At 27.6% G+C, this 19,594-nt stretch overlaps 1 protein-coding gene and 1 long non-coding RNA gene across 4 annotated transcripts in view; both read left to right on the top strand.

Moving 5' to 3' along the window:
* Positions 1 to 2,365: 2,365 nt before the first annotated feature.
* LOC133665659 (uncharacterized) lies at positions 2,366 to 4,549 on the top strand. Its single transcript, XR_009828795.1, has 3 exons — positions 2,366 to 2,450; positions 2,914 to 3,647; positions 3,735 to 4,549. It is a non-coding gene; the product is annotated as an uncharacterized LOC133665659 (long non-coding RNA).
* A 4,981-nt stretch (positions 4,550 to 9,530) lies between these two features.
* Positions 9,531 to 19,594, top strand: part of LOC107996024 (thyroid receptor-interacting protein 11) — a 59,059-nt gene continuing 48,995 nt past the window's right edge. For 2 of the 3 annotated variants that reach the window (XM_017053877.3, XM_017053875.3), the window contains exons 1-3: positions 9,531 to 10,070; positions 10,289 to 10,368; positions 14,041 to 14,115. In XM_017053877.3, the coding sequence (XP_016909366.2) occupies positions 9,968 to 10,070; positions 10,289 to 10,368; positions 14,041 to 14,115 (258 nt within the window). In that variant the 5' untranslated portion in view covers positions 9,531 to 9,967. The remainder of the gene's footprint in view (positions 10,071 to 10,288; positions 10,369 to 14,040; positions 14,116 to 19,594) is intronic. The other variant, XM_017053876.3, reaches the window with a different exon arrangement.

Here is a 19,594-nt window from a genome sequence, read left to right as displayed (position 1 = left end):
GAGCATTTGAACAATATGTAGATTGCAAATATTTGTAGATGTAGATGAAACTATTTTGATATTCCTTAAGGATCATATTAAATTACATTTATAATTAGGATATTTTTAAGTTTAGTTTTTAAGTTAAGTTTACTTTAATTTAAGTGATTTCTTAGAAGTTTAAATACGAAAGTAGATATATAAGTAAAGTGTAAGTAGATGGCTTGTAGAATTGCTTCTGCTTATAGAAATATTGCTTAAAGTAGAATGTAGTTGCATGTGCATGCTTAATAAATAGTAATGTTGGTATTAAAAATGGTGGTGGTTAATATGATAACTCTATATGAAATACATTTCATTTTTTTTAATTTTACTTCTACTTTTTGAATTTTATTAATTATATTTTTATATTTTTATGAATATATTATTGTTGATATACGTAACACAAGTAATGTGTCTCATGAAGAGTTATGCATTAAGGTACAATTTTATTTTTATTTTTTTTTCAGTTTATCGTGTTGATTTTCTTAGAGATTTTCTTAAATTCTTTTTATTGTTAGTCTTGCACAGTGTTCAAAGATCGAACATTTTGCAATGCTATATTAAAAGAAAGATTTATTTATTTATTTAAAGAAAATTACTGCATACTGCAGTAAATTTTATTTTTTTGCATATTTTTACATATATCAATTTATTTGTTAATATTTTATTCATTTATATTATTTAGTTATTCGTTCTTTTAATGTTAAACATTATTGTAGCGGGCATTCTTTTGTTCATTCATTTATCATTTAATTTATTTATTTGTTTGTTCAACTTTATAATGATTTAGTTATAAACATTGCAGCTAACTTTGTTCTTTTGCATAATTGTACAAGTATTAATTAATTTTTAATTATAACTTATTTAGTGATTTAATTGTAAACAGTTTAGTTGTTACAAATGTAATTTTTTGTTCATTTAAATATCAATCTGTTTATTCATTTAGTTATAATTACTTAATTAAATAGTTAATTTTTATATACTATTTTTTTATGGACTATTTTTTATAGATGTTATGTTATTCATTATTTTTTTCCAAAAAATTAAATTTTTTTTTCATCAGCATTTTATCTTCTTCAAAATTATTTACAGAGTTATTTATGTTTATTCTTTCATTTGTTTTATGATTTATTTGTAGACTTACTATTGTAGACAATTGTTGTACACTTTTATATTTTCCTTTTTTACATTATTTATTTTCTTATAAATCGTCATATTTGGTTATGTAAATATTTTTATTCTCATTTATTTTTTCTCATTTATTCATTTTCTTCATATATATTCATTCATATAATATTTATTTATATTTTTATTTGGATAATTGTTTTTTTATTTTTTACCATATTAATTTAATTATTTATATCGGAGAAATAAAAATGTTGATATCACTTGACAAAGAAATGATCATATGTGAAAATAAAAATGAAACAAAAAATGGAAAATTAAATTCATACATACATAAGTAGCAAAAGAAAGGTAGCAAAATTTGACAACTATATTCATAATTGAATCATTATAAATATATATAAATAAATAAAGAAATATTTAATTCATAAACAAGTGCATAAAAGAATGAAATTAGTTATATAATGTTTATAGTTAAATTATTAGAAAGTTGAATAAACAAATAAGTAAATTAAATGATAAATGAATGAACAAAATGTTTGAAACAATATGTATAAATATTTCATTAAAAAAATGAATAACTCAATAAATAAATAAATAAATAAATAAATAGAGATATGCATAAGTGCAAGAAAGTATGATTTTCAAAATACTATTATTATTATTTATTATTTAGAAATAAATCAGTAGATAAATGAATTAAATAAATAATATAATTATAGATAATATATAAATATGAAAATAAATAAATGAAGAAAGGAATAGGGAAATAAATAAATTGATGCAGATTGATGAGTGAATAAGACAAATTTAAAAAAAATTTACAAATCTAAAAACAAATCATTGGACAAATGGATAAATAATAATACAGATAAAAAAATTTATCAGTACTTTGTAGAGGAATGTATAAATAAATAAATAAATAAATTACTAAATAGATGCATATATTTATACGTATAAAGTAAAGAAATATGCAAAGAAATGTATAAATAAATAAATCGATAAATAAATCAATAAATAAATTAATTAATAAACAAATGTATAAATATAGAAATTAATTAATAAATTAAAAATTATTAATATATAAATATATTAAAATTTTATTTTTAATTGTTATAATTAAAATATATTATTTAATATTTTATTTTTCGATGCTATTTCGATTATCGAATTTGCTTACGACGCTAAACAATCAGAGCGCGCCAAGGAGAATTTTGGCGCGCGGTGTCAGTCTTCTATGAAAAGTCATAGTGATAAGACGTGTATCGTAATCGTGTCACCGGCTTTGGTGATTCAACTACGCAGTAAGTAATTTAGTTCATATTTTATTATAAACTTTATAAATTATTATCAATTTCATTTATTTAATAATCTTATCTAGTATTTTACGTTTTTTTATGTATTTTTCGTGGATCGTATATTTCGACCATCGAGATTATCGATGTTTCGTATTTCTTTCAATTGAGATTTGATTTCGCACGTTATTTCATCTTATATAATTCTTTTATGTCTGTTTTACGATTTTAATTTTCATTTGGATAAATTATCATTCGATTATTGATATACCTCGAAGAAAAAACGATTTACAGCATACGCACAATGATTCGAAATTAATAACTTCGAATTCTCTTATGTTAAACATGATCTGAAAAAGAATTTATATTTGATTAATATTTTATTTTAACATGATCGATTAATTTTAAATATTTTATACATTATTCGTAAATTTTTATTTTAATTTTACGAATTATTATCTGTTCTACATAGACTCGTCCAAAAAGTACATGGCTGGTCCAAAACAATAAATGGAATCATCCAACTTGACGAGCGGAAAAAGTTCCAGTATAAACGCTATCATAATTTGTCAAAGAGAAGTTTATTCTATTTCTATATTATATATATTTATTTTACTTCTATTGGATCGTTTTTATAATGAACATTTATTACAAATACTAATACTTTTCTTTAAATAGTGTATTCAATCTAAAAATAGTTATTCTATTTCCTTGTATATAACATTTTTTATTCCTGAAAAATTGATAATAATTAGTCCATAGTTTTAATAAATACTAATATTTTATGACATAAGTACATTCTATGAAAGGAAAGAAACTATGGAAAAATATTTTCATTAGTAGGTTCTTTTTCTAAAGATTCCCTTCGCCCCAACTAATACAGATTTATTTTCAGAATTTTTTTTTGATCGCGCGCAATGCGGTCTATAGATTCAGTGTTTGCTGCGTAAGAGTTTTTTGATATTTTAGAGCATGAAAGCTCTGATTAAATTTATATATTATTATAAATTTATACATATTATATTCGCGAAGTTAAAGTCAGTGTTTGTTCGCCGATTGAAAATTATACGGACGGGTTAATAATTTCTTTCTTTTTTCTTTTTTTTTTTTTTATATATATATATGTGTGTATAAATATTCGTTTTCGGTATAAAGTAGAGTCAGTGCTTTTCAAGAGAATAAGGCGATCATCCATCACGCGAAGAGGTAATTATTTTTATATATTTTCCATTTATTCCGTCTTTTTCAAATGATCAGTGTGTTTAAATAATGGTTTTGCACTTTTTGTTACAGTTTCCTATGCTTGATGACTCCTTTCTCGATGACGTGCCCTGGGTCCTGGATAGCATTGCAGATTCTTCGCATCGTTTGGTGAGTCGCATGCATTTATGTTCCTCCAATCACTCAATCATGTCGTAGGATGAAAGGTCCGAATCGACACGGGTGATTGGTTGTATACGTAGATTTTTGCACGAGCACAGTGACCGCGGGTATTTATTATACCCGTGAGTAATAACATTTCTTTTTTTTTGATGTTTTATTTACTAGATCAGGATAGGGCTTCTTGCACATCGCGTTTTTGAAAAGACAATATTGATAGTTAATTTTATATTAATAATGTTTTAATATAATATGATATAACATAAATAATTAGTTTGGTTATATATATAATTATTTGTGAAATCAAATATAATAAATAGGTATATACATTTATGAATATATTTATGAATAAAATGTGTGAATATTTTAATAAATGAGAAATATTGAAGTGACTTGAATAAAGTCTCTTTTAGTGAAGAAATCAGATATCCTCTGATTTCGTTACAATAAAAATATCAAAATAAATGTTACACAATAGTATAATAATAATATAATATTGAATATAACGAATAACGTTTAATTCTATCTTTAGTTTCATAATATTATTTGATTTTCTGTAAAGCGAAGCATAATTTGAAATGTGAAAATATTTTATTTTTTCCGTAAGAAAAATGTATGAAAAATTATGTGCAAGAAGATATTTCGCGACAGGTAGATTTCTAGATCAAAGTAACAAGTTTTTCACATTGATTTTGCTTTTTCGAAAATGTACTTTGATGAAGAGATCGCCTGAGGTTTTGTTATGAATATTTCATTTAGAGTCAATTTCTTATTATTAATTACATATATAAATTATGATATAAAAATTTATTATTAATAAATTTCATATTTGTTTTTTGTTCTTGAAATTAATAAGATTAGAACTAATTAGATTTTTAAAGTAAATTTATGAAACTTGATTAAATTTTAAAATACAAATAAATTTTCAAAGAATTTTACAGAACATTAGTCCGTTAGAACCACTAATATTCTTTTTAGCTCAGGATTTTCAGGTTTAACCCCTTCCATGTTCATTGCCAGGATCTCACTCACGTGCCCAGGTGCTACTTGGGTGAGAGAGAGGTGATGGATATGATGATCATAGTTGATAAGTTGATTAATGACTTTTCAGCGACTGACGATGCGTTAGTGTATCGTGCACGACGTATTTTCCACATTATGTGTGTGTGGTTAGGCTGTGGAATTGCGTCGGTTCGTTTACATAATCGCATACAGTATTAACTTGATATGTTTAAAATATTTACAATATTAATTACTATTATAATTTCTAACAATAAGTTATACGATATTATAATTCTTACTTTGAAGTTACGACATTATATCAAATTTTATATTATTCTAATGATTTAATTATTTTAAAAGACATATTGTTTTATTGACAATAAGAATTTGTAATTAAAATTAAGATATACGCATAACGCAATGATCGCTAGCCATCGTCAGTCGATTTCAGGAAAATGGTACGTACAGTTAGAGTGTGCGAGTAGTGTGCCAAGCTCGGGTGTCGGAGGCGTCCCGGGACGCTTTCCCTAGTGTAGGCTTTTGCGCCCGAGTATTATGTGTGAGAATCGTGGAATGAATGTGTTGGTATGCCTGTTTTGTTATTTTTAAATATAGGGCTAGGTAGGATAGGTAGTATACTTCTGTGTGTTTGTTAATTATAAGTAGGTAGGGCCGGGCAGGTTGTCACAGTCTCTGTCGGGTAGGCGCGTTTTCGCGTGACAACTTGTTTCAGGAAATAAAATTTGAAAAATCGAGGGTAAAGCTGAGACGAATGTACTACTATTCGTAGTACTATTCGTCTCTGGTTTCGCTTTCGATTTTCGAATTTCGCGGTCGCGGTCGCGATTTGCTTTCGAAACGAACGTTGCGCTCGAGATTCTGTGCATGTACGGAGAAGGATCATTGCGATCGTTGGTCGTCCATATACTTAGTTTCCGCGATTTAGTCCTTTTTTTTTTCTTTTTTTCTTTGATTTGCGATCAGTGAATCTCGAGCCTAGATTTAAGTTTCAGCGGGCATTGCGCCCGAAGGAGGAAGACCGAAGAGGCCCGACAAACTGTCACGAAGAGGGCTGCAACGAATGGTTTCTCATTTTTTGGATCTTGTCTGGGTCCAAAGAATGGGAAATCATTGTTATTACTTTGTCACTGTGCTCGTTTAGTAATACGTAGTATTTGATGTTGTATCGTCTGGCCGATTATGCATGCCGGCCCATCATCCAGATCCAGTCATCATGGGCATCGCGTTTGCATTAGTGTTGCGTTAAAATGAGAATCGCGTTTGCATTAGTGTTGCGTTAAAATGAGAGCCGCGTTTGCATTAGTGTTGCGTTAAAATGAGAATCGCGTTTGCATTAGTGTTGCGTTAAAATGAGAGCCGCGTTTGCATTAGTGTTGCGTTAAAATGAGAGCCGCGTTTGCATTAGTGTTGCGTTAAAATGAGAGCCGCGTTTGCATTAGTGTTGCGAATTATAAGATATGTTTTTTTTTGTTATAAACTGTTATATAATTTTAAAATTTGTATCATTTGTCATTAATTTTTTTACTTTTAATTAATAATAACTTTCCAATCATAATATTAAATGATTTTTTTTTATTTTTTTATATTTGATTTTAAATAATAGCGTTAAATTTATAAATAATCGCGTTCTTTTAAGTAGTGTTGCGAATAATAATAAATGCCCAAATGTCTTCTATGGAGAGTGTGAAAATATTCGCACTCCTGTTCCTGAATCACTTTAAGCGGCTAAAAAAGCTGCAAAGGTGATTGTACAATAGCAGTCATACAAGGAGACTGCATTGGATTCTCTCCAGTATCATTAGTGTTGCGTTATTTAAATTTGAGTGCGTAGAGTAGAGTTGCGAAAATAATTGATACGATTTTTACGGGAAATTTTCAGTTTTTTTTTTTGACAGTTGTAAATTAATTAATATTGCAAATATTGTAATGCACTCATCGTGGTTCATTTAAAAGATTTTTTATTTTGCAATAAATATTAGTTTATTAGTGTCGCGATACGAAATGAATATTCCACTCGCGGTTTATTGCTCGGGTTTTATATCGAGTGGAAGAATATTTTTATTTTAGTAACCCATCTGGTTACTTAATTATTTTTTCTTTTTCAGCACCCCTTATCATTTTGCATTTGTTGTAAGAGATATTACTATAATATGTATATTTGTTTTTTCTAAGTTTTTTTTTAAATAATAAATTTAAATGCCTTTGATAATAAACTTTTTGTAATAAATATTAATAAATGTTCATTATATTAGATTTATTTTTTTTTTTGAAAATATTCTTTTCGTTTGTATTTTTTTTATTATTATACTAATCAATAAATTTGTTTCAGATTTATTAACTCGCGGAAACACCATTTATGTATTTGAAATGAATATGATATTGAAATGTGTTATCAGTAAATAGTAAGTATTCATATCTTATGGAACTAATTATTTGTAATTTGATTTATTTTAGCGATCAATGTGGAATAAATACGAATTCGATAAAAAAAGATACTTGTATTTTATATAATCCTTTTCTTCTCCTATTTTTGTTGAAATTTTTTCCTTTTAAATTATTTTTAATATATGGTGTTATTATTTTTAAATTTATTCTATGTAGCGAAGAAAAAGCATTTGACTAACATAGTCAAGGTAGGAATTGCAAACATAGGTTTAGACTATTTTGTTATTCCTTAACGATCATATTAAGTTACATTTATAATTAAGGTATATTTAAGTTTAGTTTTTAAGTTAAATTTAAGTGATTCGTAAAATCTTACAAATTTAAAATATATAAATAGAATATTAGTTGATTGCTTGTACAACTGCTGCTGTAGAAATATTGCTCAAAATATAATGTATCTGCATATGCGCATGCTTAATAAATAATAATGTTGATATTAAAATGCTGGTGGTTATATAATAATTCTGTGTGAAATACATTTCGTTTTTTGAATTTTCCTTCGTTATTATATTTTTATATTTTTATGAATTTAATATTGTTGATATACATAACGTAACTGTACATAACGTAATGTGTCTCATGTAGAGTTATGTACGATACAATTTTATTTTTACTTTCAGCTTTAGCTTGTCGCGTCGATTTCCTTATAATTCTTTTTGCTGTTTGTTTTGCACAACGTTCAAAGATCGAACGTTTTGCAGAATTACATCAAAAGGAAAATTTATCATTGGTTTTAAATAATTTTTTCCGCGAAGGAGGGTGGATGGGACCGTGGATAGGGTGGGTCTCCAATTCGCAGCAACCTCCACGTGGTGAGACCTGGAAAATCATTATTATTTACTATATTGTTCATAATTGTATCATGTATGATACGATTATAAATTATATAAAAAATAATATGAGCTAATTGGCTGCGCTCGCGATTTACAATTATTTTAGGATTTGTTACGTTATTTGTATATTTTCATTTTTATGGTTGTAAAGTGACATTTCGTCTAGTAGATTGTTGGCAATAATTGTCTACTGTATTATGTATATGTAGGTTGATAAAATGAATAAATGGAAAGTGCTAGATATAAGAATTTTTTTTATGTATTTTGTGTTTATAATGTAGTAGAGTAAAAATGTATCATGTAGGAATGCAGAACGTATAATAAAATATAAAAATGTTGATCTCAATCTGCAGAATGTCGAATTAAATGAATTTTTGCAAAAAGAAATGAAATTGGGACATGTTGGACATAGAAAAATTCTTATCTTTTATGTAAGAAACTGAATGGTCGTGACATCTTACGGCACTTTTGTCATATGTTCTGAAATATCGACGTCAAAAAAAATTAGAATTTTTTTTGTGGCATCTAACATGCTAAAAATTTAGATGTGTCGATAATGATCACAATAATGAATGACTGTAAAAGTATTTTTGAAATTTAATAATTATTAATTTAGTAATTTTTATATTTTTGTTATTTAACAATTTGTTATTTATTACTTAAAATTGATACTAATTTCTTTAAAGATAATAGATAAAAAATATAAATAGAATAACAGTTATTTTTCAGTCTTTTATGTCATTTTTGGAATTTTATGGATATATTTCAAGAGTAAAAATAAATATTATCATTATCTCTTGAATGATAAAAATATTTTAAAAGTATTTAATAGATGGCGCTAATATTCATTTCTTATTCTATTTCTATCCTTCTCATGTGATTTCCTATCCTTATTTCGTGCGATACTCTGTAGATGGCGCTGATTTCCTTATTTATATTCTTTCTACCTTTTGTTCTCCGTATTTATTTTTCTTATTTATACGTAATTTACAAAATTTATACTTTCTAGAGACGACTTCGATATCTGATTAATTTTATTTTATTTTTTCGTTATGCATAATTTGTAAATTAAAAATCCTAATCTCTATTAAATCAAATTGTTTTGTCGTAAATATGCATTTTTATACATTTTATTATATATCATATATCATTTTAGTTATATATATATAAGTTTTTTTTCTCTAAAGTATATATCATAAAATGTATATTTTATATATATATATATATATATATATTGTGTGCAAACTATCAATATGTACAAATAAATTTAAATGTAGAATATAACCAAATTGTGAATAATTTAAATTATATATGACAATCTACTATTCATAGCATTCAAATAATTTATCAAGAAAATTATTTTTAAGATCTGTTGACTTTATCAATCTTTGTGATTAAATTGAATATAATTTCTGCATTAATCGTAGAGGGCATGCCAAACATTTCAACTTTTTGCGCAATCGGTATGTCAGGATATGGAACATGAAATTTTATAAAATATTAGATCTTTTCTGTATATCGTTTTTAAAGCGGTATTATATTATAAAAATTATTTATAATTCTAATGAATCAGATTTATTTACCACCATATGGTATGGCGTTATCTAAATTGGAAAAGTCCCATATCTAGTAATTTTTTAGATAAAGTTGTCAACAATGTTTGCAACTAAACTTGTATATTTTGTGAAGGTTACTACGTGCGTGGTTCCTGTTAGTTCATGTTTTGATATTTTTATGCCATTAAGGTATATAGTTTTGCCAAAATATGCAGTGCGTATAACCTCAAAAAATATAGTTCTGATAGTCCTTAAAAAATACATTCAACGATAAGTGTCGACGTGTAAAATGGCGTGGTTCGGTGACGGGCTGCCTAGCTTGTCGAATTTAAAGGGACAATTAACGAACTTTACAAAGGAAGTATTATCAGAGGGCATTGTAGAAGAAATAGGTGTGTGTAATTTCTTGTAAATCATATAATTAACGTAAATCATAGCCTATTATCGCGCAACGTAAATTACTGACGACTGTCAATGTAAGGGTTTGTTTTATCGAGTGAGTGCATGACGAAGTGGCGGGAAATTCAAAACGCAAAAATATAATTGAATAAACAAAATTTTGTATTCTTTTATCAATTATATGTAATATTCCAATTCTCTATTTGCATAGACGAACGATCGAAAGCACTGAAGGAAGCAAATCAAAAATGTATCGAATTGCAAGAAATACTTAATTCGAAAGATGCTGAAGTAAGTATAATTTTAATTTCTAATTTGTTGATTAATAATTTATTAATATCCAGTTTTAACTGCTGTAACCTTATGTAACACTATCATTAAAAATGCATATTATGCATTTTTATTATCACGTATTCTAATCTTCCTCGATATGCGATATGTAAATAATTTTCACAATATCGTTATTCCTTGAATGCAAAATTATTTCCATTATCTTTATTTCTATATTTAACAAAATTTTTATATTTTTAATAGTAGTTTTTAAAGAAAGTATTAATCGATCGCCAACATATTTTATTGTAAATTCTTGACACGTACGCAGATGTCGATCACCTCGATAAGAGAATATAGTTACTCTGCGGTAAGGAATTATTTTAACAGATGTTACTTTCCATATTAAACTGGATTGAGTACAATGTAAACACGTTTACCTTATCTCGCATGACACCAACCCCGAATCCTTTCAATCCTCGACAAGGAACGATAGGAAACTGTCCTTTATTACATAAGCTATCAATCATATTTTCCATATAAAAAAGCTTTACCATTTTAAACGAATTAAACAAATTAAACGAATTAGAAATTTCTTTACCAATAAACTGACGAGCCTTCGATCTCGTGATCCTCGATCTTGATAGTTTGATCGATTGTTCAAATTTTCGCTCGTCCACGAAAAAGTTTAAATATTCCATTTTCTTCGATATCGTGGCATTTCTTTCATAAAATATTACACGTTCGACCTTCGAACGTGCAATCGTTCTATCGTGCAAAAATAGTTTCTGGGGGGGGGATAGGGATGTCGAAGGAAGAAGGGGGGTCATTGAAGTCTGTACGGTCACATCGTTCCGGTTTGTTATCGCGGACAATTTGTGGAAGCATAAGAGGCCGAAAGCGTGCACCATGTTTGTTCGTGCTTTTGTGGTAAGCCTTAGGATCGTACCCTCCGTTGTTCTAGCAACCAATAGATAGCGATATCAAAGCCTTTCGCTATTCATTGCGCAATGCTTATATGCCCTGCCACCCTTAGAAATATGTATCTAAGTATATAACGTTATAGTGTTAATGCACCGATTGATTTTTACCCCATACCTTGGTACATAATACGTATTTTATATATATATATATATATATTTGCCACGAAATATGACCACTTGTAAATCGATCGCGGTATTATATGGACAAAGTTTTAGAAACGATTCGACTAATTAATCATACATGGACAGAAGGAATTGGATGATGAATTTGGATAATAAAGAAGTTTGTACTTTGTTTGTTCTTCTTAGTGTACAAACTAAATTGTATTTCAAAATTTTTAACTTATTTATTATCTTTTATGTGTATTACTTGTAAGTATGTAGCTTATCTATGGTTGATAAGTTTTTCAATAAAAGCTTGGATAAATTTATACAATATTTTTCAACAATAAGTTTTAATTCTGATTAGAGATTAAAACTTTTTATTATAAGAGTATATGTATTTGTATATTAATACAAGTTCTCATACAAAAACAATTTTCTTTAGAAGGAGAATAGAAAAAGGAAATAGAAAAAGTATTTGTTATTTATTATTTTTCATGAAAGTCTAGATAAAAATAGCGTGATAAAATAACGGGAAATTTAAAAAAAAATACAAAAATATAATTAAGTAAAATTGTTATTATCAATCTAAATAGATTTTCGGATCACCAATATTAATTATAAAATAACAATCTCTGTAATATTTCATTCTATACATATATATTTCGCGTTATTAATCATAGCAATACAAGTTAAAATAAATTTAAAAAATATATTTAATTTTTGTTTAATTTTACGAAAAATTGGTCGATTTCACATGAAATGAATTATTGCAAGGATTGAATTCGTTACAGTTAAATATGATCGTTGATGACGAAATTATATTTAATGATATATCAAAATGATGGGCTATCGTTGTAGTGCAAACAAATAAAATTGTCCAAACTTTTTAAAGCATCTGCTAATCGCGTTATCAACCTGCTGGAATCGTAATATCGTTTTCCAATATTAACGGTCGATATCCGAGTCGTGTTCCTGGAATATAAACCACATAGTATATAGGAATAGGGAGTGTCTTTGATCGTAAAAGCCAATCGCGTATTTTCTATCAAAGGGAGAGAGGGAGAGTTTTTCGTTCAATTTCTTTTTAAAACTTTATATCGTTTTCTTCAAACGTCTCAATGTTTTTCGTTAAATCGCTCACTGGCAAACTTTTTATATTAAAACTATTTTATACAAGTTCGAAATTGCTTTGTTGATAAGCTCGTGTAATTTCGGTAAATTCGTAAAGATGATATTAAACTCTATCTTAGTTCTCTACTGTAATTTTAATAAATAGATCGCTGTACATCTCTTTTTCAACCACGCAAATTTTTCCACTCAATGATAGACAAACAAAAAAAGTTGAAATTCTGAAAAAAATATATATATATATTCTCCAATATTACATCGGTATAAATAGTATCTATGTGTTAATAAATACATCACACTTCGTCCACACTTAAGTTATCTCATCAGAAATTTCTTTTACACGCCCTCAAACTTTCGATAACTCGAGAAAAAAAATAGAAAAAGGAAAAAAGGAAGAAAGGAAAAAAATATCCGATTAGTTATACGCGTTATTTGTGGTGAATTTAAAACGTTTCGAATCGTTTCACTTTCGTTGCTCCCACCGTTCATGGCAAGATGTTAAGCCGGTATAGGTGGAATAACGTTTGGAGAAGAGGAAGGGCGGTTTATCGCAGCGCAAACCTGAGATAAGAAAGGCAAACAGAAACGCGCATCGTATGGTCCGTATGCCCATGGCGTACCACCGGACTTCCTTCTGATTATGGTTACCAATATTTAAGTCTGTAGCATGATTACCGTGTTCTCCATGTCAGCTTTCCTCTTTCCTTGCCCCTCCACATTTTTTTCATTCCCCTTCAGGTTAGGAGATATCGATTTTTTTGTTTGCTGTTTCAACAAAATCATCGAATTCTAGATATTTGACTCATAAATATCGAATGTGTTTGGATTTTACAATATTATCGCGTTTCGTCAATTTATTTATTCGTTTTTTTTTAAGGATTATAAGGATAATTTGGAAGAACAATGGAATCTGTGTAAGATTTTGTGTAAAATGTGTTATTGATCTCAAAAATATATAATTCTTCTAATAATTTCATAATTGTAGAATGATGTCATATTTGTAGTATAGTGTAATATTTATTTTATAACGAAATGATTTAGAAAATTATCTGCTCTAACATGATTGCTCGGTCTAGTCAAATATTAAGATAACATTATTTCATTGATTATTTTACGAATTTTCTATTTCAAGAATATTCAAAGCTTCGTATTTCAATGTTACAATAGGTGAGTAATATTTAATAGCATTTAAAATCAATTAATTAATTAGCGTCGTACTATAATAATATAAATAACGAAAAATTTTATGAAGAACGAGAAGTTATATTACTTGGTAATATTTCACTCGATTTTAGAGATTAAGTTTTAAGGTATGATGTAATCACGAAATTAATAACTTAAAGTGTCTCGCGTTTAGATCGTAATTTGCATTATGAACTCGATATTACAAGGCAAGCGAATGATTTAAGCAATTACGTTTAGCATTTTCACGCATTAAAATGCTATTAAAGTTCCTTTTCTTTTTTATTTTGCGTAGATTTCATTACTACGTCGACAAAACTGCGAACTTCAAAAGGCAGTCGTCGAATTAAATGCGAAACCAAAGGAATCGGTAAGTTTTTAAAAGCATACATATATGTATATATTATTTGTCACAAAAAAAAGATATCATTTATAATACTGATATATTAAAAAAAAAAATTTTTTTTGAAAAAATATACTTGTTTATCCAAACTTGCATATTCAGTGCTTGAATAATTACAGGATTTTATTTGCATTCGTGACTCAGTAATAATACATTGTTACTTAACTCAATTGAAAATGTTAGCTAAACATTCATTTATTTATTTTTGTATTTCTTTAATTATTCCAAAATTTTATATATTAAAATTCTTTCGTCGACTTCGTACGTAATATTAATTTTACCATAAATTCCATCGTGAAACGAAAGTTATTCAAATCTATATAAAATACATATATTTCCATAAAATTATTATTATTCCATATTAATTAATCGGTTCACTTTCGTAATCGTGCAACTATGTGTAAATGCTGAATAGCAGCTGATGAAGCAGATATAAAACTGCTAAACACAGTTCCCTCTTCGTATTTCGTTTGTATATATATATATTCGCTCTCTAAACGGTTCCACGCGTTCTCGATAATAAATAATTATTAAAATCTTGCTAAGTACGTATACATTAACTTACAAATTCTTCTCGCATTCTGAGGTAATCTCCTTCCATCCCTTTATTGTTCTAATTTTTATTTGTTTAATTTTTCACGGGACTTTAATGCGATTTATTTCGAATTTCTAAATGGGTTTTTAATAAGATTTAAAAATTTAAAGTTTAACGGAGATATTGATTTAAAAATGTAGTATCCCCCCCCTTTTTTTTTTTTAATTTTTAATCAACGACAGTGATGTTTTCAATGTACTTCGAATTCTTCTGTTACGATATTCTTGGAACCAAAGGCGTATTCTTGGTGATATTGACAGAGGTAACTTCTGCACGGAAGAATTATGCGTATAAATATTTAGATATTTCGCATAATTGATTGTGATACGACAGATATGAATAAAAATAAAATCCGATACTTATATTTCAAGGAATGTATACTCTACGTACAATGTAACCATTCAACAAATGATTAGGTTTAGATTATACTTATACTATATCTATGCGACAAAGATACAATTGAAATCAGATATTTTCTTTCAAAAATACACAAGAGTTTGTTTACTTAGATCAAGAAAATACATTAAAATAATTAAAATAGTTAGAGAGATATCCTTTGGAAATTCGGTATCCATCCATTTCAATAGTATATTTATCCACTATTTTTAACAAATCATTTTATCCTCATTTGGCGTGCACAAATTAAATTAACAGTTTAGTAACATTATCACGGTTGTTGCAACCAACTCTTCTTAATTCGCTGTCTCGTAAAATATCCGTGGAAACATCGAGAGGAACGCGTTTCACGCGTTCGAAAGTTATTCACCGTCCCATCTATCAATGGGAATAGCAGGCGGTACGCGAGTTCCGTTTACAAATGTATTCCTGAATAATATTCATTAGCTTCCTGGTGCGACGTTCCTGCGTCCATAGCCGTGCAACAAACAAAAATTGCATCGCAATAGGTGTACGCAATTTCACGTGGTTTTCACGCAGCTGTTGGGCCGCGTACCATTTCATTCTGAGCTCACGACCCGAGTTCCATGAACCCTGGTGACGACCGTGTGTATGCAGAAACATACCGTGTAAGTAAGTACAAACGAGCCATTCTCGAGCGTTCCACGCCTCGACGAAATGGTAATAAAAAAAAAAAAAAAAAAAAGGAGGGGAGGGGAAAAAGGGAAAGAGAAGAAATGGAAGGCATCTAAACAATGAGCGCGTATCGTAAAGGTTCGGTTGCACGATCCACGAAGCACGTACCCTGCCACGACACGTAACTTTTACCCTGTTAACATTCGAAAGACGATAACTCATTGTTAGGTCATCGCAATAATAATCAACGATCGAGTGTCATTAAATTGCTTGCCACGGTGCGTTATTAAGTTTCGAAAGTGACGCAAGCGTTTAGAAATATGGGAGCAACACGTTGAACACGAAGAGCAGCGATCGTTTCAGTTCCTACTGGGAATTATTTTTACGCGAGCCCCTTTTTTTTCTCTTTTGGAACGAAATGCGTGAATCGAAATGCAGTAGGGGAGTTAGTGGAGAGGTCGTGGTTCACTTGTTGCTTCCATGGAAAGGAAGTCGATACTTTTGTCGAAGGGAGGATGTTGGCATATCCGAGAAATTATTTCTCTTACGGAATTCCAATATTATTAATGAGATTGTACATATCGTGTTAATAAATTTTCTTCTTTTCTACAATAAATAATAAAGGAATGTGTAAATCGTCGAGTTTCTGAAAAATGACCATACATAAATTTAGATATTTTCATTGTGATTTTTTGAGTTTCATTCAATTTACAAATCATTTAATTATTCTATGATATTATTCTATGTTATATATTTGATCCTAATGTTATTACATTCCCTCGTATAATAGTATAGAAGTTGATAGTAGACAAATGAAATTTTAAAAGCAGATATTCTTATTATCCATTTGATATAAAAGAAAAAAGAAATCTAAAAGAAAGAAGAAGAGTTTATAATCTACGATAACATTATTAATTCATTAATGTCGATATTATAAAATCTATATAATAAAATTTTTCCCGTCAAAAGAAATAAAATAAACGATTTATATAATTTAATACATAATAATTAATCTATATAAAAAATATTAAAATTCTGTTGAACCAATTTATATTGTGATTAAATAATCTAAAGATAATTCAGTACATTTAATTACGCTTACACGTCTCGTTATTTAAAAAAAAAAAAAAGTAATCTCAGTTCACAAAAACTGAATATTTCAATTATACCGTTTTAGTAGATTTCTATATTTTGTTTAATATAAATAAACTAATTTTTGTGTTTAGATTATTTTGTAATTAATTATTTATAATATATCAAGATTTAAAAAAATAAAAAAATAAAAAGATTCTTATAAAATTAAAAAATATAGATCATTTGTATTTTAATTGTGATATATTTTTCTTTATTAAGAAAAATTTATATGTATATATTCCTGTTTAAAACGGAAATTTCAATTTTTACAATAGTAGATATGTGGATATATATATATATCTATTTGAAAGGGAAAAATCAATTTAAACAAATATCTCTTTAATTCTGAATAGTCGATTAAATTCATATTATTCATATTCGAATAATATGTTCAAAAGATTATCCTCAATTATAAATTATTCTATTAAAACTATCATGTAACTGTATTAATTATAAAAGCAATTTTAAAATTAAACGTGAGACCGTCTGACCTTCCTTTTGGAGGCTAACCAAGAAATGAGTCATTTATATTATCTAGAACTCCAATAAATTTGTGATATAAGACTAAAAGAAAAAATATTTCTAATACAATAGGAAAAAATAAAAACAAGTTTCAAAACATTAAAGCTCTTCAAAAATTTATTCAACAGAAATTTATCGTTGAATAAATTTGAAGTTTTTTCCAGCATTAAGGAATATATAATCTTTTTATAATTTTGTAACGTTACGATAAAAAAAAAAATAAGAAATATCGTCAAAGGAAGTAATTGAAAAGATTTCTTCGATACTTGCACTGTGTGTCACATTAAAAACGTTAGGAATGCGAGATAAGCTCGATAACCATAGCCTCGCACTTTATTTCATATCTTGGACCAACAAAGGATCGGTCCAACCTCTCCCTATTTTTCCCCTATCGTCACGGATAAAGTTTGAGAGAACGTTTCTTTTTTTTTTTATTTTTACATTTTTTTTTTCATCTATCATTTCTCAAATTTCTTTTTATTCAAATTAAAAAATGATTAAAGATTTAATTTATTCAGTTAGCTTTTATTAAGTATGATTTCTATCTTCATATAATTTAATCCTAAAATCTAAATTTAACAACATAAATTTTAAATGAAACAAAGAATATTCGTTAAATACATATACATGATATAAAACTTCAAGTTAATGCAAAACTATTGCAACATTTGAACTACGGATGTTTATGCAAAAATTTCATGAATATTTTCTCATTGTTCAAATATCGTATTAAGTATTATATTTTATATCTTTTTGCGTATTATGCGCATAGTTTTTTATATATTCAAATTTGCATTAACATCTTCAGTTTAATCGTTTTTTAATACATTCTCAGGCGCTTCCGCGATAAAATGTTTACACAGTGGTACGAAAATGTGGCGTAAAAAAAAAGTGTATTCGAATTAAAATTCAGATTAAAATTCAAATTAAATTCTACAAAAGGGGGCCAAACACATGCGTCTTGGACTGATCAAACGTTGTGCCATTCACGAGCACCGGATATGAACAATGACCTCTGCCACTTCGGCTTTTAATAACTTTAAATAATCAGATGTCGAAGCATCGTACAGTATTCATTGGCCTGATCGCATAAGAATTCGCGATTAAGCAAGATAAAATTCGTTAGTGACACATTCCTCGTCGACGAACGGTTCCGGAGACATTTCAGCCATTGTTTTTAACAATCCTCGGAATTTTATTCCAACTTATTTCACGTTGCATTTATTTATAACTCGTATTGGATGGAAATTGTTTGAATAAGCATTGGAGGAATTAATTTTTTTTTTTTTTTGTATAATGCGTTGATAGTTATTACAACTACTTTGTGGTTAATTTATTGACTGTGATACACTTTATCGCAACCGGCTAAATACGTTAGCTAAATATTAACTTAATAACAGCACGTTAATTATCGTTTCACAGTGTCATTTGAACTTACATTTAGCACTTATGTATTTTCAAACGTAGTTCGATAAATAGCCTCGTCCCATAATGCCTTTGTGAAATAGGAATATACAACGTTATCGTATTATTTGTTAAAAAAAGAATTATTAGTTAGTTTTACTTAGATAAGAAGTTTCGATTCGATCGAAGAGAATTTTGAAAAAAACAATCATATTTATAAAAAATTATATAACGATTAATTTCGTAGAATGTAATGAAAATGAATCGTTAAATTAAAAAATTAAATAATTTCAAAGGTAGAAATAGAATTTTTCTGTTCAACAAGATAAAATTGTTCAATTTTTAATAATTTTTCGAATATCTTTCGATATATATCGGAAATTTAAAATTTCTGGTTTTTAAAAACAATTCCTAAACAATCGAATAAACTATTTCAAGCTAAAAATTCTCTGTCCATTCATTTCCTCATAATTCATCAAATGAATCAATGTTAGTAATAAAAAACAAAAAAAAAATCGAAAAATCATTTCATACAGTTTACATTGTTCAGAATTATAATATCACAATTATAAATTAAATATTAACAATTTTTATCTCTTAAAAAAAAAAAGAAAAAAGGAAACACTTCGATCTGATCAGCGTATGCGAACATTATTACTTCATTTTCGTTGATAACACATCAGATCCATGATAGGCTGAATAACAGGGGGTGCTTAGTCTCCGGGGATGATAGTGTCTATGACTACCCCCCACGAATGG

Source organism: Apis cerana, linkage group LG2, assembly GCF_029169275.1.
Source record: "Apis cerana isolate GH-2021 linkage group LG2, AcerK_1.0, whole genome shotgun sequence".
Taxonomy (NCBI): Eukaryota; Metazoa; Arthropoda; class Insecta; order Hymenoptera; family Apidae; genus Apis; species Apis cerana.
The sequence above is the reverse complement of the archived record's forward strand: the minus strand, read 5'-3'. Positions and strand labels throughout refer to the sequence as shown.